Below are 17,188 nucleotides of genomic sequence, written 5' to 3' on the forward strand. Positions count from 1 at the left end.
GATTTACGAGACTTATTTGGGAAACTTTGAGGGATTCCATCTAAGGAGCAGGGGAGAAGGAAGCAGGGTTCAATGTTGTTACTGCTTAGAGATCCAGAAGTACAAGGATGGAGTAGAAGCCTTAACACTCGGTGACAGCCCAAGCCGTCTGAGCCTTTCAGAGGAATGGCCACTGTGCTACATGAAGGGCAGGGGGCCCCACAGGGACTCCTTACTGAGTGAGGACTTGGAGGTGGTTTAGCTACAGGTTCGGGGTTTAAAGCGCAGAGCAGCCAGGAGGAGCAGTGCAGCTGGAGGAGGAGACGGTTTGTTTTCTGGGGTTTTTTTAGGATAGACAGACCTGCCCATGTGTGTTGGCAGAAGTCAGTCAAAAAGAGAAAAACAAATATCGTATATTAATGCATATATGTGGAGCCGAGAAAAATGGTACAGATGAACCGGTTTGCAGGGCAGCAATAGAGACACAGATGTAGAGAACAAACGTATGGGCACCAAGGGGGGGAAAGTGGCGGGGGGGTGATGAATTGGGAGATTGGGATTGACATATATACACTAATATGTATAAAATAGATAACTAATAAGAACCTGCTGTATAAAACATAAATTAAAGTAAATTTTTTTTAAAAAGTGAAACAGTAGCCGAGACAGACAACAGAGGCAGGAAAGAGGTGGATTAATGGAGCAGGTTCTTTTTTTTTTTTTTTTTTTTTTTTGCGATACGCAGGGCTCTCACTGTTGTGGCCTCTCCCGTTGCAGAGCACAGGCTCCGGACGCGCAGGCTCAGCGGCCACAGCTCACGGGCCCAGTCGCTCCGCGGCATGTGGGATCTTCCCAGACCGGGGCACGTACCCGTGTCCCCTGCATCAGCAGGCGGACTCTCAACCACTGCACCACCAGGGAAGCCCAATGGAGCTGGTTCTTGAAGGAGACAGGAAGTTTTGAAGGAGAGGCCCCACCACACACACACACACACACACACTACACACACACACGCACACACACAGAGTTTTAGAACAGCTTTAGAGGTACAGAAAAGTTGCAGAGATACTACAGAGAGTCCCCTTGTACTCCTCCCCGTCTCCCTTCTTGTTCACAGCTTATATTCCCAGGGCACATTTGTCACAGCTCAGAAACCAGCATTGGTACGTTACTCTTAACTAAGCTAGACTTACTCGGATTTCACTTGGTTTTCCAGCCCAGTCCCCTTTCTGTTCCAGGATCCCACCCACAATACCACATGACGAGTGTCCTGTCTCCTCCGTCACCTCTGGCCTGTGACAGTTTCTGTCCTCATTTTTCATGATCCTGACAGTTTTGAGAAATTCTGGTCAAGTATTTTGTAGAATGTCCGCAGGTTAGGTTTTGTCTCGTGTTTTTCTCCTGGCCCATCTTCTAAGAAGAAACTGAGCGTGTGTGAGGAAATAAATCTCCAATAAAACGATGGGAAAACTGTCCTTTTTCCCTGAGATATCAAATGGGTGAGACCTTTCCTGGCCTGAAGGCAGAATGCGTCCCTTTGGCTTTTGTTGGAAGGCGGTAACCAGGCCGACTGGGCAGAGCCTGGGGCTGGGAGTGGAGGGGCTGTACCTTCTGCTTCTGTCGCCGCCAGACCGGTTGGTGATGGTGGGCAGGTCGCTGCCCTCTTTCAGGGACGCCCTGAGCAGGGAATTGTCTGAGCATCCTCGGCCTGCGCACTCTAGTCCTGCCATGATGGGTAAGAGGCGGGCTGCAGCCGTGGCCCCTGTGTGGCTGACATTCCTGCCACGTACTGTTCATTAACCCTGGAGGGAACGGTCAGCTTCTTGGTCCCGCAGACCCCTATTTCCTTATTCTATGGAGCCCCTCAGTAAGTTGCTGACACCCTTTTGAATGGAAGTCTAGTTGATTTACGGTGTTGTGTTAGTTTCTGGTGTACAGCGAAGTGGTTCAGTTATACATATATAGATATTCTTTTTCATATTCTTTTCCATCATGGTTTATTACAGGATATTGAATATAGTTCCCTGTTCTATACAGTAGGACCTTGTCGTTTATCTATTTTATATATAGTAGTTTGTATCTACTAGTTCCAAACTGCTAATTTATCCCTCCCCCATCCCCTTTCCCCTTTGGTTTTCTATGCCTGTGTGTCTGTTTGTGTTTCGTAAATAAGTTCATTTGTGTCCTCTTTTAGATTCCACATATAAGTGATATCATATGGTATTTGTCTTTCTCTTTCTTACTTCACTTAGTATGAGCATCTCTAGGTTCATCCATGTTGGTGCAAATGCCATTATTTCGTTCTTTTTTCTGGCTGAGAAATATTCCTCTGTGTACATGTACCACATCTTCTTTATCCATTCCTCTGTCGATGGACACATGGGTTGCTTCCTATTCACTATTGTGAATAGTGCTGCTGTGAACATTGCAGTGGCACCCTTTTTAAAGGTTGAAGCTCTTTTTGGTGGTTCTGGTCATTCCTGTTTGGTTTCTCCTAGGACTCAAGTAGCTGGGGACAAGAGCCAGATGGGGGGCTGGGGGACCCCTTTGTGCACACCGAAAAGTGTGCCCTCCTGGGAAGTGCTCTGAGCTCCCCGGATAGCATGGCCTGCACACCCGGGAAGGCCACTGTGAAGTGGTGTCGTGGCCCTGTGACCTCCAGCCAACTGAAGCGGTTTCTCCAATAGCGTTACAGAAAACGGGGCAGCTGCTGGCAGCGTCCCTTCAGGCCAGTTAACTCAGTAATTCAAACAAAACGGGCAGCAGTGCTCATTTCTCTGTGATTTTGGTGAACCGAGCCTCCCAGTCCCGCCCCTGTCCTCCCTTCCTCCTGGGTTTTCTTGAACCTTCCTCCCACTCATGGTGAGTTTTTAGGCATAAGAAACTGAGATCTATTACTGCTTTTTCCACTTCTTTTTTTTTTTTTTTTTTTTTGGCCGCACCACGTGGAATGTGGGTTCCCCAACCAGGGATCGCGCCCCCTGCAGTGGTAGCGCAGAGTCTTAACCACTGGACCGCCAGGGAAGTCCCATGCTTTTTCCACTTCTGCAGAGCCCGCCACTTTTCCTTCCTCCTGATGTTAGGTCTGGGATGGTGTCCAGATGTGGCAGGACCCTGGACTCCTCTCCTGTCTCTGGCCTTGTCCTTGGCCGGGGTGACCTTCTGGGACACTGTCCTCCACACAGTGTTCTTCTTGCCACCTGTGCGTTTGGACCAGGTCAAAGGTAAACGACTGGCTCAGGATCCTCAAGACTAAAACTGGAAGTTTCGTTTGGGTGCTGTTACCTGTGCATGGCATCACTCCCAAAGAGACCCAGCTCCTGACCTGACAAGCTTCTGGGCAGAGTGGAGCTGTCATCATCTTTTGTAGTTTCGTTCTTTCGGATGGGATTGTTTTTGTTCCTTTTGTGGTGACTCGTTTAAGAATTTTTCCAGCAGAGTAAGGGGTGAATGAGTAACTTTATCCACAGGGAGAATGACTGGAGGATAAGCCTTCGATACGTGCAGGCAGCCTAGAGCAGAAAGGACGTGCGTGAAAGGACACGGCTTTCTCAGGCCCAGGTGCTCTCAGCGACAGCCCCGCCAAGATAAGGGCGAGAGGGGAGACTGAGGCCAGGGCTTGTGGCTCAGTGCTAACCACAGTCTAGGACTACCTGCAAGTGCATGTGAAGCTCCAGCCTCCAGGCTTTTCAGGCTAATGCTTTCACATTCCCAAAGAGGCCAATGGCCTCCGTCTTCCATTCTCCAGGAATCTGATTGGGCCTGCTTGTGTTGGGGGTGGAGAAGGGGGAACTGCTACCTCCTTTCTTAAAACTCTCCAAGACCCCAGGGGAGCTAGACCAGGGTCTTGGGTTTTAGTCCCCAGTGCACCGAGAATTCCCAGCTGGGCCCTTGTTCTAAGAGGTCCTGAGAGTCAGGAGAACCCAGACTGAACCAGAGCATCCGAGCTCACCACGCCTGTTCGCCAGATGGGAGAACTGAAGCAATAGAACTCTAAGGCATTCCAGACCCTCACTGTGGACACCTCTACGGGAGTAGACGAGGGTTTTGGGGTTTTTTTGGCCCCGCCAGGCAGCATGCGGGATCTTAGTTCCCTGACCAGGATTGAACCTGGGCCCTCCCTGCAGTGGAAGCACAGAGTCCTAACCACTGGACTGCCAGGGAATTCCCTGTAGACAAGGTTTTAACTCTACTGCAGTGTGAAGTCTTGGGTCACCCCTCCCACTGCTGCTGTCTCCACTCTCCACCCAGCACGTCCAAACCCGCTGCAAAGTCATGGGAAAAGGAGAGAAGCAGAGACAGAGAAGAGGCCTGTCTATACTGCAGGCTGTCCTGGCCCTTGGGGCAAAGAACCCTGAGGAGGAGGGTTCTGACACAGGGTAGCTCTGTTGAGGAGGGTGGGCCAGCGAAACCTGGGGCTGGGCACTGGCCCTGAGCCCACACAGCCTCATCCAGCCGGCCACCACCCACAGCCTGTGAGTCACCCCAGCAAGCCCTGGTACAGGCCAGCAGCAGTGGGGAGGGGAGCTCAGCTGGCCTGGCGGGGCCTGGCAGGGGGCCTCCTCCCTGGCCTCAAGTTCAGCAGTGCCTGACGGGCCAGGATTGATGCCTCAGTCTTTCCTTACTGGGAGAGTCTGCCCTTTAGGGTCCAGTATCTCAACTTGCCCACCTATGAAATGGGATTTTCACTAAATTATAGGATCGGACAATCCTCTGGAGATTTCTTGTCTAATGTTTACAAGGATCACCCGTAAGTAAATGTCCACCTAAGCCTGGAGTCGGGTGGGTCAGCTTGTTAGGCTTCCCTGTGTGAAGAGAGAGGCGCCAGCTGTGGGTAGGTTTCACTGAGCAGCACGGTTTAGTCCGGAATCACAGCTGCCCTCACAGCGCAGGGAGGTACCTACGCGTTGGGCGATGTTTCTTCTTTTCTTTTATTGTCTGGTATATATACAGAGGAGTGCAGAAAACACAAACAGTGTGAAGGATAATTATGAAGTGAATATCCGGGCCACTACCACCCAAGTCAAAGCTAGAATATCGCCAGTGCCCTAGACCCGCCTCCCCCCCCCCACCCCCGCGCTGTTCCCTCCTCAGAAACCCCGCCCTCCCTACAGGCCACCACTCACTCGACTTTATGATCATCACTTCCTTCTTTATCTGTTATGATATACATGCCCTCCTAAACAAGAGTTTCTAACTGTATGGAATTGTATTGTACGTGTCCGGTGCTTTTTGCTTCTTCTGATTAACATCGTGAGATGCACTCGTAGTATTGCACAAACTGTGGCTGGTTCATTTTCACGGCTGTATAATATTCTGTTGTCCACGAGGTATCCATCCCCGTACTGCTGGTAGATAATTGTTTATTCCCAACTGGCTGGTATTTTTAGCAAATGGCTCGATCCCCTGCTCCCACCCCCACCTGGCTGCTGCTACTTCCAGATGCCCGGCGAGAGGCAGAGGCCAAGGGCAGCTCACCTGAGCTAGGGCACCACGCTCTTCCTGACAGCCGGGCTCACGCCGATGTCCCGTGTGTCTTGCAGCTTGCCGGGATCGCGGTCCTTGCCATCGGACTATGGCTCCGATTCGACTCGCAGACCAAGAGCATCTTCGAGCAAGAGAATAATAATAACTCCAGCTTCTACACAGGTGAGTGGGGGACCTTGCTGTTCCCTCCAGCTGTGGAGAGTCCACGTCGATCCAAAGACTTGGGCTGGGGAGGACTTTTGCTCCAGCTGCATTGCCAGTCGGGTCCTTTTCCAGCTGGGCTTTTGTGTAGTTGTGCCCACGCATTTGCATTTAACTGATGTGGTGTCTTTTTCCAAGCTGACCGAGCCTGGCATTGGGACCATTCTCTGATGTGAAGTCAGCTCCACCAAAGCCGCTGCCACCCTGGAGGGTTTCAGAACCTCTGTTCTTGTCTCTGAACTTCTCTCTGAATTTTATGTCTAAGAAGCCTGGTTCATGTCTTTAATTTAAAAAACTCTGTCCTGGGGACCCACAGAGCCAGGGGAAGGAGAGGGAGCATCTCCCCCACGGTTCAGATAGGGGCTCAGAGACCCAGAGGACCTGCCTCCTGGATAACATTCAGATTAATACGAGAGACTAGAAGAGACACCAGCCCCTCAGACCCCTGCGCTGGGACACAGGCCATGCATGTTAAGTCTTATCTGTTTTCTAAAGTGATTTTGTTTTAGGGCAAAGGCTTCCAGTTTGAAGATAAATAGATTTAGCAGGTTTCTTTCTGCACACGGCATCTTCTTCTAGCATCGTTCTGTCCCTTTCACCAGCATATTGCCGTGTAAGCATCTCTAACAGGAGTGGGAGGGCCGGGGCCTGTCTGAGGCAGTTCCCTGGTTTCTGAGTCAGCTCACAGATCCTCTCGGCTCTCCCCTCGCCTGGTTGGGGGATAGGAACCACTTCATTTGCAAAAAACAAAAGTGGCCCCCTATTTTTAGGAGGATGCTGTCATGTCATCAGGCTCAAAGTGTAAGTTTGGTCATTTCCTTTCCACCCACCAAAGAAGTTATTTTTAAAAAAAGACGGAGCAAACAGTCTGAAGAGCGTTATCACCCAGACCTTCAGGAAGAACGCGGTGGCCAGTGGTGCATGACCCCCTCCCGCCTCCCAGGGCCAGCCTCCAGCTGGTGGCCCTGCAGGCGCCTGGGTCTGGGAATGGTTTCCCTGCCTTCGTCTCTTTTTGGTGGTGCTGTTAGTTGGGGTTTTTTAGGGAGTGTCTCCCAATTGTCAGAAAGAAAGTAAGGGAAAGAAAAGCACAGCATACTTTTTTTAAAAACTACACACACACGCTCTTCTCTGGTGGCGCAGTGGTTAAGAATCCACATGCCAATGCAGGGGACACGGGTTCAAGCCCTGGTCTGGGAAGATCCCACATGCTACGGAGCAGCTAAGCCCGTGAGCCACAACTACTGAGCCACATGCCACAACTAGCCCGCGCGCCTAGACCCTGTGCTCCGCAACAAGAGAAGCCACCGCAATGAGAAGCCCGCGCACCGCAACGAAGAGTAGCCCCCGCTCGCCGCAACTAGAGAAAGCCTGTGTGCAGCAACGAAGACCCAATGCAGCCAACAATAAATAAATAAAGTTAAAAAAAAAAAAAAGTACATTGAAAACTACACACACAGGGTTTTTAGGGAGCAGGTTTCCACAGGGCCCTGACTTGTTTTAGCTACAGCATTCTTTTGTGAGGTTTTTGGCAGCCTCGGCAGGCCTGGAATGCCACTCTGTGAGCTGGGGCAGTGGGACTGCAGGGTAGGGTCAGGGGCTGAGGACAGGCCTTGAGCTCTCCACGTCACGTCACAACAAGGAGCTGGGGACCCTCCGCAGGGAGAGCAGATCTGGAAGCAGGCGTGTGCAAGCAGGTGGCATTGTCCTAGAGCGAGTCCCCGGCCTCCCCATGCTCTGCAGGTGCCTGACTCCATACCTCTGGTCGCTTCCAACGACCAGTTTCTGTTTTGTTATCTAGGACTCTGGCTCATTCTGTGTATTTTTTTTTTTATTGGGGTATAGTTGATTTACAATGTTGTGTTAGTTTCAGGTGTACAGCAAAGTGAGTCAGTTATACATGTATCCACTCTTTTTTTTTTTTATTTTTTTGGCCTCGTGGCTTATGGGCTCTTAGTTCCCCGACCAGGGATTGAACCTGGGCCCTCAGCAGTGAAAGCATGGAGTACCAACCACTGGCTGGACCGCCAGGGAAGTCCCTCCCTAGGCCTTTTGACTTTGCCCCAGTTGTGGTTGGGGGAGACAGGCCCCCGGCACCAGCAGCCCAGCAGGTGACAGGTAGGAAAGTCAGGCAGGTGGCAGGAGAGTGACAAGCATACAGCCAGAGGGGCCAGGCCTGCCTCCAGGAATCTCCCAGGACTCAGGTCCCCTGGTCATTGCGGCGTCCTTCTGATGGCCCGTGGTCCTACCTGAGGTGGCCAGGAGCTGGTCCAAAGGCACATCCCAAAGAGACACAGCAAAACCCCTACTGAGGGACAAGTGGCCACTGCCCCCTGAGCTCTCATAGACAGATACAAACCCTCTGCACTGGACCCCCTTCCTGGGAAAGGGCTCGGCTTTGAAGACTTCATTCTGCTGGCAGAAGCCCAGGGCTTGGAGGGTGATGCAAGTGACATCACATAGAACACAGTCAGCGACTGACCACTTGGGCCTGGCTGGGCCCCACGCTTCGCTGAGTGCTTTGGGCAACTGAATAATTGTCACAGCCGGGCAAAGGGCCAAGGAGGCTTCGTTCTCTGTGTCCCCTTCCCCCTCGGGCTGTGACATCAGCCTTTGCATTGACCCACAGCCCCTCTTCCAGCAGAGGGTGCCAGCTCCGCCCTGGCTGCTCTTCCTGACATCATGGGTGACCGTCCCTTGCACTTGGGTACAGACCATCTGCAGGGCAAGCCACAGGCCAGCCTGGCCGTGCAGCTGACCCTTCAGGAAACCTGAAGGACCCAGGGGTGTCTTTTCTCCAGCGGGGCCACAGCTTTCAAGGTAGAGAACGAATGCATAATCAGGCAGAGAAGCGAGGGAAGAAACTTGGCAACGTTCAGAACAGTCTCTAGTGGACCCAGAACGGCTGACAGCCTTATATGGGCCTTCTCTGCAGTTCGGGCCCTGGAGATCAGGCCGTCAACGGTATCCATAATCCCAGGCTGCAGACGAATTGGGGAACTTCTTCTTCTCAGTCCCAGCCCAGCAGCCCTTCTTCAGTCCTTGGTCCAGCCATCAGTGGGCTGGACGGGGACGGGGAGAGAGCCATCGGGGAGCAGACTTAGGGTTCCTCGGAACCCCTGCTTGACTTATTTGGAGACAGTAAACTGTTCTCAGCAAGTGGAGGCCAGAGGCTCGGCCGGAGTTTGTTCTGCACACGAACGTGTGGGGAGCGCTGTTTGCAAGATGGGATGGGGGTGATGACAGGAGGCTGACGTGTCCCCTGCCTTCCCCAGGCCGAGAGCCCCAGTCAACAGGTGGAAAAAGGCTTTTGTGTAAAGGACACGGCAGATGCTACTGCTTCACTAGAAGCTTTTATTTTTTTATTTTTTTTGGAGTAGGCCTGTAACATCAGCCTGAAGAAAGCAGAACAAACAGCCCTTAAGCAAGTGAATACAGTAAAATCCCAGAGCAGGCTCCGTGACACATAACTTTTTCCATGCGTCAGACTGAAAGCTAACATCCACTTGTTTTATAAAGGGGAATGCTCTGTCATTTATCCCCGTCAGCCCCTGCTCACAGGCTTGGGGTGCAGACCGGGCAGAGCCTGTCCAAGGGGAAGCCCGGGACGGCCCTTTGAAGCGGCAGCCCTCAGCCTGCAGTGGATGGAAGGCTTCTGGGGTTGCACCTCATAGCTGAGCCGCCCTATGGCTTGACGGCTGCCGTCCAAAATCCCCATAAACAGCCACCAGGGAATTGCTCATCTTCGTCCCCCACTGGATGGAGAGGGTGACGCCAAGACACCCCAGATCTAGCAGCTGTCCGAGCAAGATTTAAAACCAAGACCCTTGGACCTAAAATCTTCATCTGCTGAGCCCAACCAAGGTTGAATATTTAATATTAACCGACAGGCCCATTAGGAGAATGTTCTCTCTGCATGGGAAATGCGTTTTCCTTTAATGGCTCTCTGTTGCCGCCACCCTGACTCCTCTGCCTTCTGCCAGGGTCGCCCGGCCAGGCTGGGATCTGGACGGAGAGAGAGCGCGTTTGTGTGGTCATCCCCACTCAACCCTGCGATGGAGCTCAAAGGAGGGACCTCATCCTTTGTTGTCTTGCCCCAGTGGGGAGAGATGAGGAGACGGGGAGAAACGGGGGCCGTGTTACCGCTCACTGGGGTCCCCAAGTCAGAGCCCAGACCCGAAAGCGCGGCCCCTTCCCCTGCAGTGGCCCTGTGTGGGCGGGGCGGACCTGCCTCCCCAAGTCCAGCCTGTGGCCCCATGGAGTGGACGACCTAGGAGGATGGGACTTGACTCCAAGACAAGCTGCATTTGTCCCCTTGCCCAGTCTGGGCCGGGCGTGCACGGGAACAATACCCATATTCATCGGGGTCTGCCAGCAAGGCCACGTGACTTGACATCACGACAGATGTGGGGAGGGGACGGGCGGAGGACAAACGCTCCCTTGTGTGCGCCCCTCGCTGTGCTGCCCGGGCGTCTCAGCCACGGGCCGCTGCGAGGTTTGCTGCCTACACAGCTCCGGCCTGGGAGGAGGGTACGGATGTGGGACAGTGAAATCACTGTGACACCTGCCGGGGTTCTCGTCGCAGCGTCCTGTTGTGCATTGTGGCGAAGCACGCCTGCTTTAGGGAGGTCTCCCTGCTCCCAGCGAGGGGACAGCAGGGAGAGAGCAACACGTCTGTGAAATTCGGCCTCACAATCGTGATTATTCCCAACTGTCGTCCATCCTTCGTACTGTGAAGATTGACAGTAGCTGACTGTACGTCAACTATACCTTAATAAAAGATTAAAATTTTTTAAATTCAAGTTAGAAGGATTAGCAGCAGCTAGCACTTTTTGTGGACGTTTGGAGCGTATGGCCTAACCCTCACAGCAATCCTTGCGGTGGGCATTTTTCCTGTCCCCAGTTTGCAGATGGAAGACAGTTACACAGAGAGATAAGTGGCCTTCCCAGGGTCACAGAGCCGGCTTTCAAACCCAGGCATTTGGGGCTCTCGACGTGTGACAGGAGGCCCCTCCCAGCAGTGGACAGATGCCAGGGAGGCCTAGGACTTCTTTGCCAGTTTTCCCGGGGCCTCTGGGGGGTGGCGGAGGGAACCGGGGAAGGGGGTGGTCACTGCAGGTCAGCTGTGCTTCTCAGGAATATAACTGAACGATGGGCCCCTCTGGGCATTCCCTGGGGGAGTGTGGAATGACTAGGGCCGGGGCTGTGTCCCACTGTGTCCCCCGTCCCAGGCCAGAGTTGTGGAACTCACAGCCCTTCACCACCCTTTCTGCACTGGACACCCCAACTGAGTGTTTAGAAACCGTGTCACTCACCTTCCCTCTAGCAAGGAGGATCCTTTCCACTCTTAGCCTGGTGTAACTGAATTGCAGCTGTAAGATCTCACTGGTGTGCTATAAGGGATCTTTTGAAACTTTCTAGCAACCAACTCCTCACTTTACTGTTAAGGAAATAAGGAAATTGTGATCTTACCCAAGGTCACACAGCAGTTAGTAGCAGAGTTGGGACCAGAACAAGGGTCTTCTGACACCCGGGCTGTTCTTTGCACTAGAGCAGGGTTCTCGTGCCCTCGGACGTTGCTAACTGTGCAGGCCTGGCTGCCACCAGGCAGCAGGGCGGGAAGGCATCCCCTCTGGGAATGTGGCAGAGCTGGCCCGCCCAGAGCGTGGGTGTCTGCGTGTGCACAGCCCCTTCCTGCTGAAGCCTTGCTCTCCTCGCCGCTTGTGTCAGGTAGAGGCCAGCAGGAGGTTTGTCAGAGCCTCAGGACGTTAGCCCAAGTTTAGAGAGTCTAATTTAACTAGCGGGAGCGGGTCCATCCAGCTGGAGACGGGTGCAGACTGGACCGGTCCATCCCGAGTAGAATCTGGGGCTCCCGTGGATGTTCTGTGTCCTGGGGCAGGGGCAGTGGGCATCTTCCAGGAGGGCTGAGGGTAAGGTGGGCATGGGGGTTTGATGAGTGGGTCCTAGAGGAGAGACAGGTGGGAGGAGGCTGTTTGGGCCTCTTGTGCCCTTGACGGGGGCAGTAAGGATGCGGAGAGGGAACGAGATCAGGAAGCACCTACACGTCCCCGCTAACAGCTCCTTGTCGTGTCCTCTGCCCTGTGCCCTCAGGAGTTTACATTCTGATTGGAGCCGGCGCCCTCATGATGCTGGTGGGTTTCCTGGGCTGCTGTGGGGCTGTGCAGGAGTCCCAGTGCATGCTGGGATTGGTGAGTGTCCCCTCTGTGCCCACAGCCCCTGGTGTCCCAGGGTGCCCACCCGAGACCCCACAGACCAGGGGGCGGGACGGGGCAGAGCGGGTGCCCATCCCATTGCCCCCATCCCCGGCCCCGGATGACACGCTGCCCCTCTTCCTTTCTGGAGCCTCTGTCTCATCACTTCCCTTAGGCAACTAAATGCCAGGACTTTGTTTTTCCCTTTGTCGAGGACCACGTTTGCTTTTTTTCCCTGAATCCACAGGTACCTTCGCCTCCCCTCCTTGTTTCAAAGTTTGTTACAATTTTCCTCAAACTCTGGGTTGTATTCACCTCCTTCTTTCCTCAAATCTCTGGTTTTTGTGAGCAGGTGAGGGCGTTTTATCGCTGACTCTTCGCTGACACCTTAGAAATATCAGTTCTGGGGTCTGTGCCACTCTCTCCTCCTGCGGCTTTCCCCTCCTGGCCTTGGCAGGGCACTGGTAGTTCTGTGGACCCCCTCCCGTCCCTTCCAGGCATCCCTTCCCGCCCCCAGAGGCTGGGTCCCCAGATGCTCGCTCCAGCCGGCCGGCTGGGACTGTGCCTCACCCCAGCCCTTTTCCTTCCAGTTCTTTGGCTTCCTCTTGGTGATATTTGCCATTGAAATCGCTGCGGCCATCTGGGGATACTCCCACAAGGATGAGGTAGGTTTTTCCCGTAAGGTCTCTTGGGAGTTAGGGGATGGGGTGATGGCGGTGGAAGGGTGTCCCAGCTGGTCCCTTGCTTCGGCCTTTGGCCTTCAGCCATCAGACGTGCCTCTGAGGGGAGCTCCCCAGGGAAGGGAATGCGAGTGTTCACACTACCCTGGGTGGGTGAGTGCCGGCCGCTGCTTCCCGTGCCCTGGACGGCGCTGGCACGGAGTGGGTGTTCGGGTAGTATTGTTGGGTCAGTGTGTCTGCCCCTCACACCTCAGCAGCCCTCCCCTCAACTTCTCTGGAACACGACTTAGGGAAATGTGGCTTCGTCTGGCCCAGACCCACCACACCCACCCCCAGTCCCTCCCCTCGTCTCTAAGTCCGTGCCACCACCAGCCAAGGGCTGCACCCCGCTCGCCGGGGGCCAGAGATGCGTGGGTGGTGGTCCCCACCTCAAGGAGCTGTGGCCCCTAGTGTGGGAGAAAGACATGCATTTGACTAGCGTCTCAGAAGCCATTTATAATCAGAAGCCCCGTGGGATTTGAAAGCCAGTGTGGGGAAGGGGACTCTCTTCTGGCTTCACGGAGAGAGAGGGGTGTTGACCTAAACCCGGAAGGAGAGAGAGGATTTCAGGAGGAAAGCTGGTGGAGGCTGGACCTTCCCGGCAAAGAAAGGGTCTGAGCACAGCTGAGGGTGGGCTCAGTGGGGCGCCAGGGTGGGCTGCATCAGAACAGTGTTTCAGGAAGGGCTGTCTTGTCATGTTTAGCAGGAGGGGCCAAAGAAGAGAGACCCTGGATACAGGCTTTTTTTTTTTTTTTTTTTTTTTTTTTTGTGGTACGTGGGCCTCTCACCGTTGTGGCCTCTCCCGTTGCGGAGCACAGGCTCCGGACGCGCAGGCTCAGTGGCCATGGCTCACGGGCCCAGCCGCTCTGCGGCATGTGGGATCTTCCCGGACCGGGGCACGAACCCGTGTCCCCTGCATCGGCAGGCGGACTCCCAACCACTGAGCCACCAGGGAAGCCCTACAGGCATTCTTAAACCCGGATGCACCCGGTGCAGAAGCATAACGCTACTTCCTTCGTATTATAAAACAATAGCTACAGGCTTAATGCAATATCACCTTTAAATCCTCGCCATAACCTCTGAGATGGGGACTATTATGATCTCCATTCTACGTACGCAGAAACTCATGTACAGAGAGGTTTGGTAATTTGCCAAAAGTCACCCAGTCTCTGAGTGAAGGAAAAAAGATGGAAGCCTGAAAAACTAGCCGAATCAGGAGTAGGCTTTTTGTTTTTGGTTCCTTAGATTGAGGCAATTTAATTTTGTTTCTAGGTAGAAGGGAAGGAGCCAAGTGGGGCTGAAGGGACCAACCAAAGGTGCAAAAAGAAGGGGAAATGGCTGGAGCGGTTCCTAGAGGATGTGGGAGGAGATGAGGGGGGACCCCGCGGGCCCCAAGGCGGGGAGGTCCTAGTCCAGTGGCTTGTCCGCTCCGGGAACTTGTGGCTGCACGTGAACAAGACGGAACAGGTGACGTTCGTTCATAAAGAAGCCATCTCTGCTCCTCTCTTGTCTGTGCATCCCAGGTGATCAAGGAAGTCCAGGAATTTTACAGGGACACCTACAACAAGCTGAAAAACAAGGACGAGCCCCAGCGGGAGACGCTGAAAGCCATCCACTACGCGGTACACCGGCTTCGCTAAGACGCTGCCCTTCTCCTTGCCTTTCTTCAGAACGTGTGTGCATCTCTATTTCAGTCCTCTTTATTTATCTCTCCCACCCCCATCCCTGTCCTTCCCTCTGCAGTTGGACTGCTGTGGTTTGGCTGGGGGAGTAGAACAATTTATCTCAGACATCTGCCCCAAAAAGGACATACTCGACAACCTCACGACGAAGGTAAGCTTACGGGCAAGACCCTTGTGCCCGACCCAGATGCTCTGGGCAAATCCTGCCAAAGTGGACTTGCATTCAGCTCCCTTGATGTGGGAAGACAGCATCCCAGTGCTTCCTAAACACCTCTTCCCCCTGGGAAGGACCCAAGGTGGCCATCTCCTTTCTCCCCTGCCCTGGGCCTCTGTTTCCTCAAGGGCAGCAAAACAAAGGCCAGGGAAATAACAAAGTGTTCTAGCTCCCTGCAACGATGGGGCCCTCCAGCCGTCGTGCATGGGCGATGCTCCCAGGCCTGGACTCCTGCTTTATAGACTTGTGAGCAGCCCATGGTTGTGAGCTAGAGCAAATGTCCAAACTTCAGAATAATAGGAGGTAACCCTATGGCCACATAAGACATGGACCCCAAAGCAAGGGCTCATCCCTCTTCCCTCCCTGATTTCTTGCCCAAATTTTGGGGACCCACCTCCCATCTCTCTCCTGGTTCTCCTTTCCATCCACCAGCCAGTCCCCAGCCCTTGCCCTGGGACCACCAGCGCTCCGGGTATGAGATGGGTGCCATGGGGGGTAGGGGGGGAGCCTGGAGCAGGACCGTGTATGACCTGCGTCTTGGTTTGCCCCCCCAAGTCCTGCCCTGAGGCCATCGAAGAAGTCTTCCAAAACAAATTCCACATCATCGGCGCCGTGGGCATCGGGATTGCCGTGGTGATGGTGAGTGCCGGGGGGCATGGGGAGGGAATCTTAGTAATTAAGATTGATTAAGCCCTTGCTCTGGCCAGGCACTGTTTTAGCTAATCAACTAATTTATCAACTGATTTAAGCCTCGCCGTATCCACGAAGTGGGAACTATTCATATTCCCATTTCACAGACTCGGGCCCGGAGAGACAGAGAGGTTGCGTACATTGATCAGAGTCTCTGAGGTCAGGAGTGAAGCATCTGGGATTTGAACCCACTGTGTCTCCAGAATCCATTCCCATAACCATTAAGGTGCAGGGATAAATATGAGGTGATTCCGCCGTGTCTGGTCCACAGACCACACTTGGAACAGCAAGGATGTAGATCACCCAGACCTGTTAGTGATCCCGGGATCATCTTAAGAACATGTTTTCACCGTGCACCTGCTTTTCTCTGCCCCACGAAAGTAGTTCAGTAAAAGCAACATGGATGTGAACTGTCTCACCTCCCACTGTGGTCAGAAAGACACCCCAAGGTGGAAAACCAGGAGGAGACTGAAAGCTTCCAACAATCTACTGTCATGTCAGGAGCCCCCAGAAGCCACCAGGGGCCAGCCAGCTTCCCTGGGGTCACCCGTCTTCCCCCACCAGGGAGTGATGGGACTCTGTAGGGGACACAGCCTTCCTCTGCCCCTTGCAAAGACCCCCCCAGAGAGAGAATCGCCTCCTGTCTTAGGGGTAATTGACACCCCTCCTCTGCATCTAGGAAAGGCTTGAAGTAGCTTTCAGTAAAAGGCATGACAATACCTTTAAAACTAGAATAGAAAACACAGACGTACACAAAGAGGGAAGTGAAAGTATTGGCCTGTAGACACTACGGGAATAGCTGGCGTTGGAGCATTCAATTTAAGAATGCTCACCTTGAGAATTCCCAGGGAGCTGGCTTGTGCGGCCTGCCGTGGCCGAGGGCTGCAGACTCAGAATCCCCCTGGTCAGCAGTCCCTCCACTGTCTTCCTTACATTTCTCCTGCTTCACACCCTTTACCTCATTTGGCCTCGTGGGCGCCTTCCCCTTGTCGTCTGTAGCGGCCGGCGTGTCTCCTGTCTTCCCCTCTCCCTCCGCCTTCCCGCAGCACAGCCACATAGTTGCTCACACCCCTTCCTGTCTTCCAGATATTCGGCATGATCTTCAGCATGATCCTGTGCTGCGCCATCCGCAGGAACCGAGAGATGGTCTAGAGGCAGCGCTGCAGCCGCGAGCAGGAAAGGTCACCCCTGAAGACTGTTGGTTATTTTCTCGGGGTTCCGTGTTTCTGTGTGTGTGTGGTTTTTTTGTTTGTTTGTTTTTCTTTGCCACTAACTTTAGTATTCATTCTGCATTTCTAAACAAAAAAGTTATTCTACGTTTGTGTTTTTAATGCTTTATTCAATATTGATATTTGTAGTTAAGGGATTTGGGTTTGCTCTGGTTTATATTTTTTTGGTCATTTGTTTTTGCTTATTATGTTAAGCAGAAATCCTGCATTGAAAGGTACTATATTTGCTAGGCTCTAGGCAAAAGATATTGTATATAAAGAGATTTTTGTGTGTGTCTTTAAATAGATAAAAAATGTCTATCGAGTTTAATCAGGTTGTAACTTATGTTAAAGACAATTTGATACATAATAAAAGATGATGACAACATCCCAAACTGGTTCTGGGGTTTTGCTTCCCTACATTTTTTTTAGAGCTGCTTATTTTTTCAAATGTTTTTCACCTGCTCTTTGCTCTGTGCGTACATGAGAAGTAGATGGGAAGGTTGGTCTCCCTACTTTACTAGTGAGGGCATGGAGGGATGAAGGGATTTTGATCCAAGATCTCACCGTTGTTCACACATCAACACTGGAGCCTAGCCCGGGACTCTTTCTTGCAGCAATGTGATGTGTCTTGAGGATACAGTAGTAAACATGAGGTCCCCGGTGGCCCAGACTTTGTTTTATTCCCTGCTACACCCTCAGCACCTAGCACCTATTGCCTAGTGCATGGTGGGTACTCAAGATTTGTTGATGAGGGTATACTCATCGAGGTTTAAACAGAAGCAGAATATTAAATAAC

At 52.9% G+C, this 17,188-nt stretch overlaps 1 protein-coding gene across 1 annotated transcript in view; it reads left to right on the top strand.

Annotated features, from left to right (window-relative positions):
• Nucleotides 1-16,777, top strand: part of CD9 (CD9 molecule) — a 35,468-nt gene extending 18,691 nt beyond the window's left edge. Inside the window, exons 2-8 of the mRNA XM_082849357.1 lie at nt 5,523-5,628; nt 11,776-11,873; nt 12,467-12,541; nt 14,119-14,217; nt 14,339-14,428; nt 15,047-15,130; nt 16,268-16,777. Of these exons, the coding sequence (XP_082705483.1) occupies nt 5,523-5,628; nt 11,776-11,873; nt 12,467-12,541; nt 14,119-14,217; nt 14,339-14,428; nt 15,047-15,130; nt 16,268-16,333 (618 nt within the window). The 3' untranslated portion in view covers nt 16,334-16,777. The remainder of the gene's footprint in view (nt 1-5,522; nt 5,629-11,775; nt 11,874-12,466; nt 12,542-14,118; nt 14,218-14,338; nt 14,429-15,046; nt 15,131-16,267) is intronic.
• Nucleotides 16,778-17,188: the final 411 nt, after the last annotated feature.

Source organism: Leucopleurus acutus (assembly GCF_964270905.1).
Source record: "Leucopleurus acutus genome assembly, chromosome: 11".
Lineage (NCBI taxonomy): Eukaryota > Metazoa > Chordata > Mammalia > Artiodactyla > Delphinidae > Leucopleurus > Leucopleurus acutus.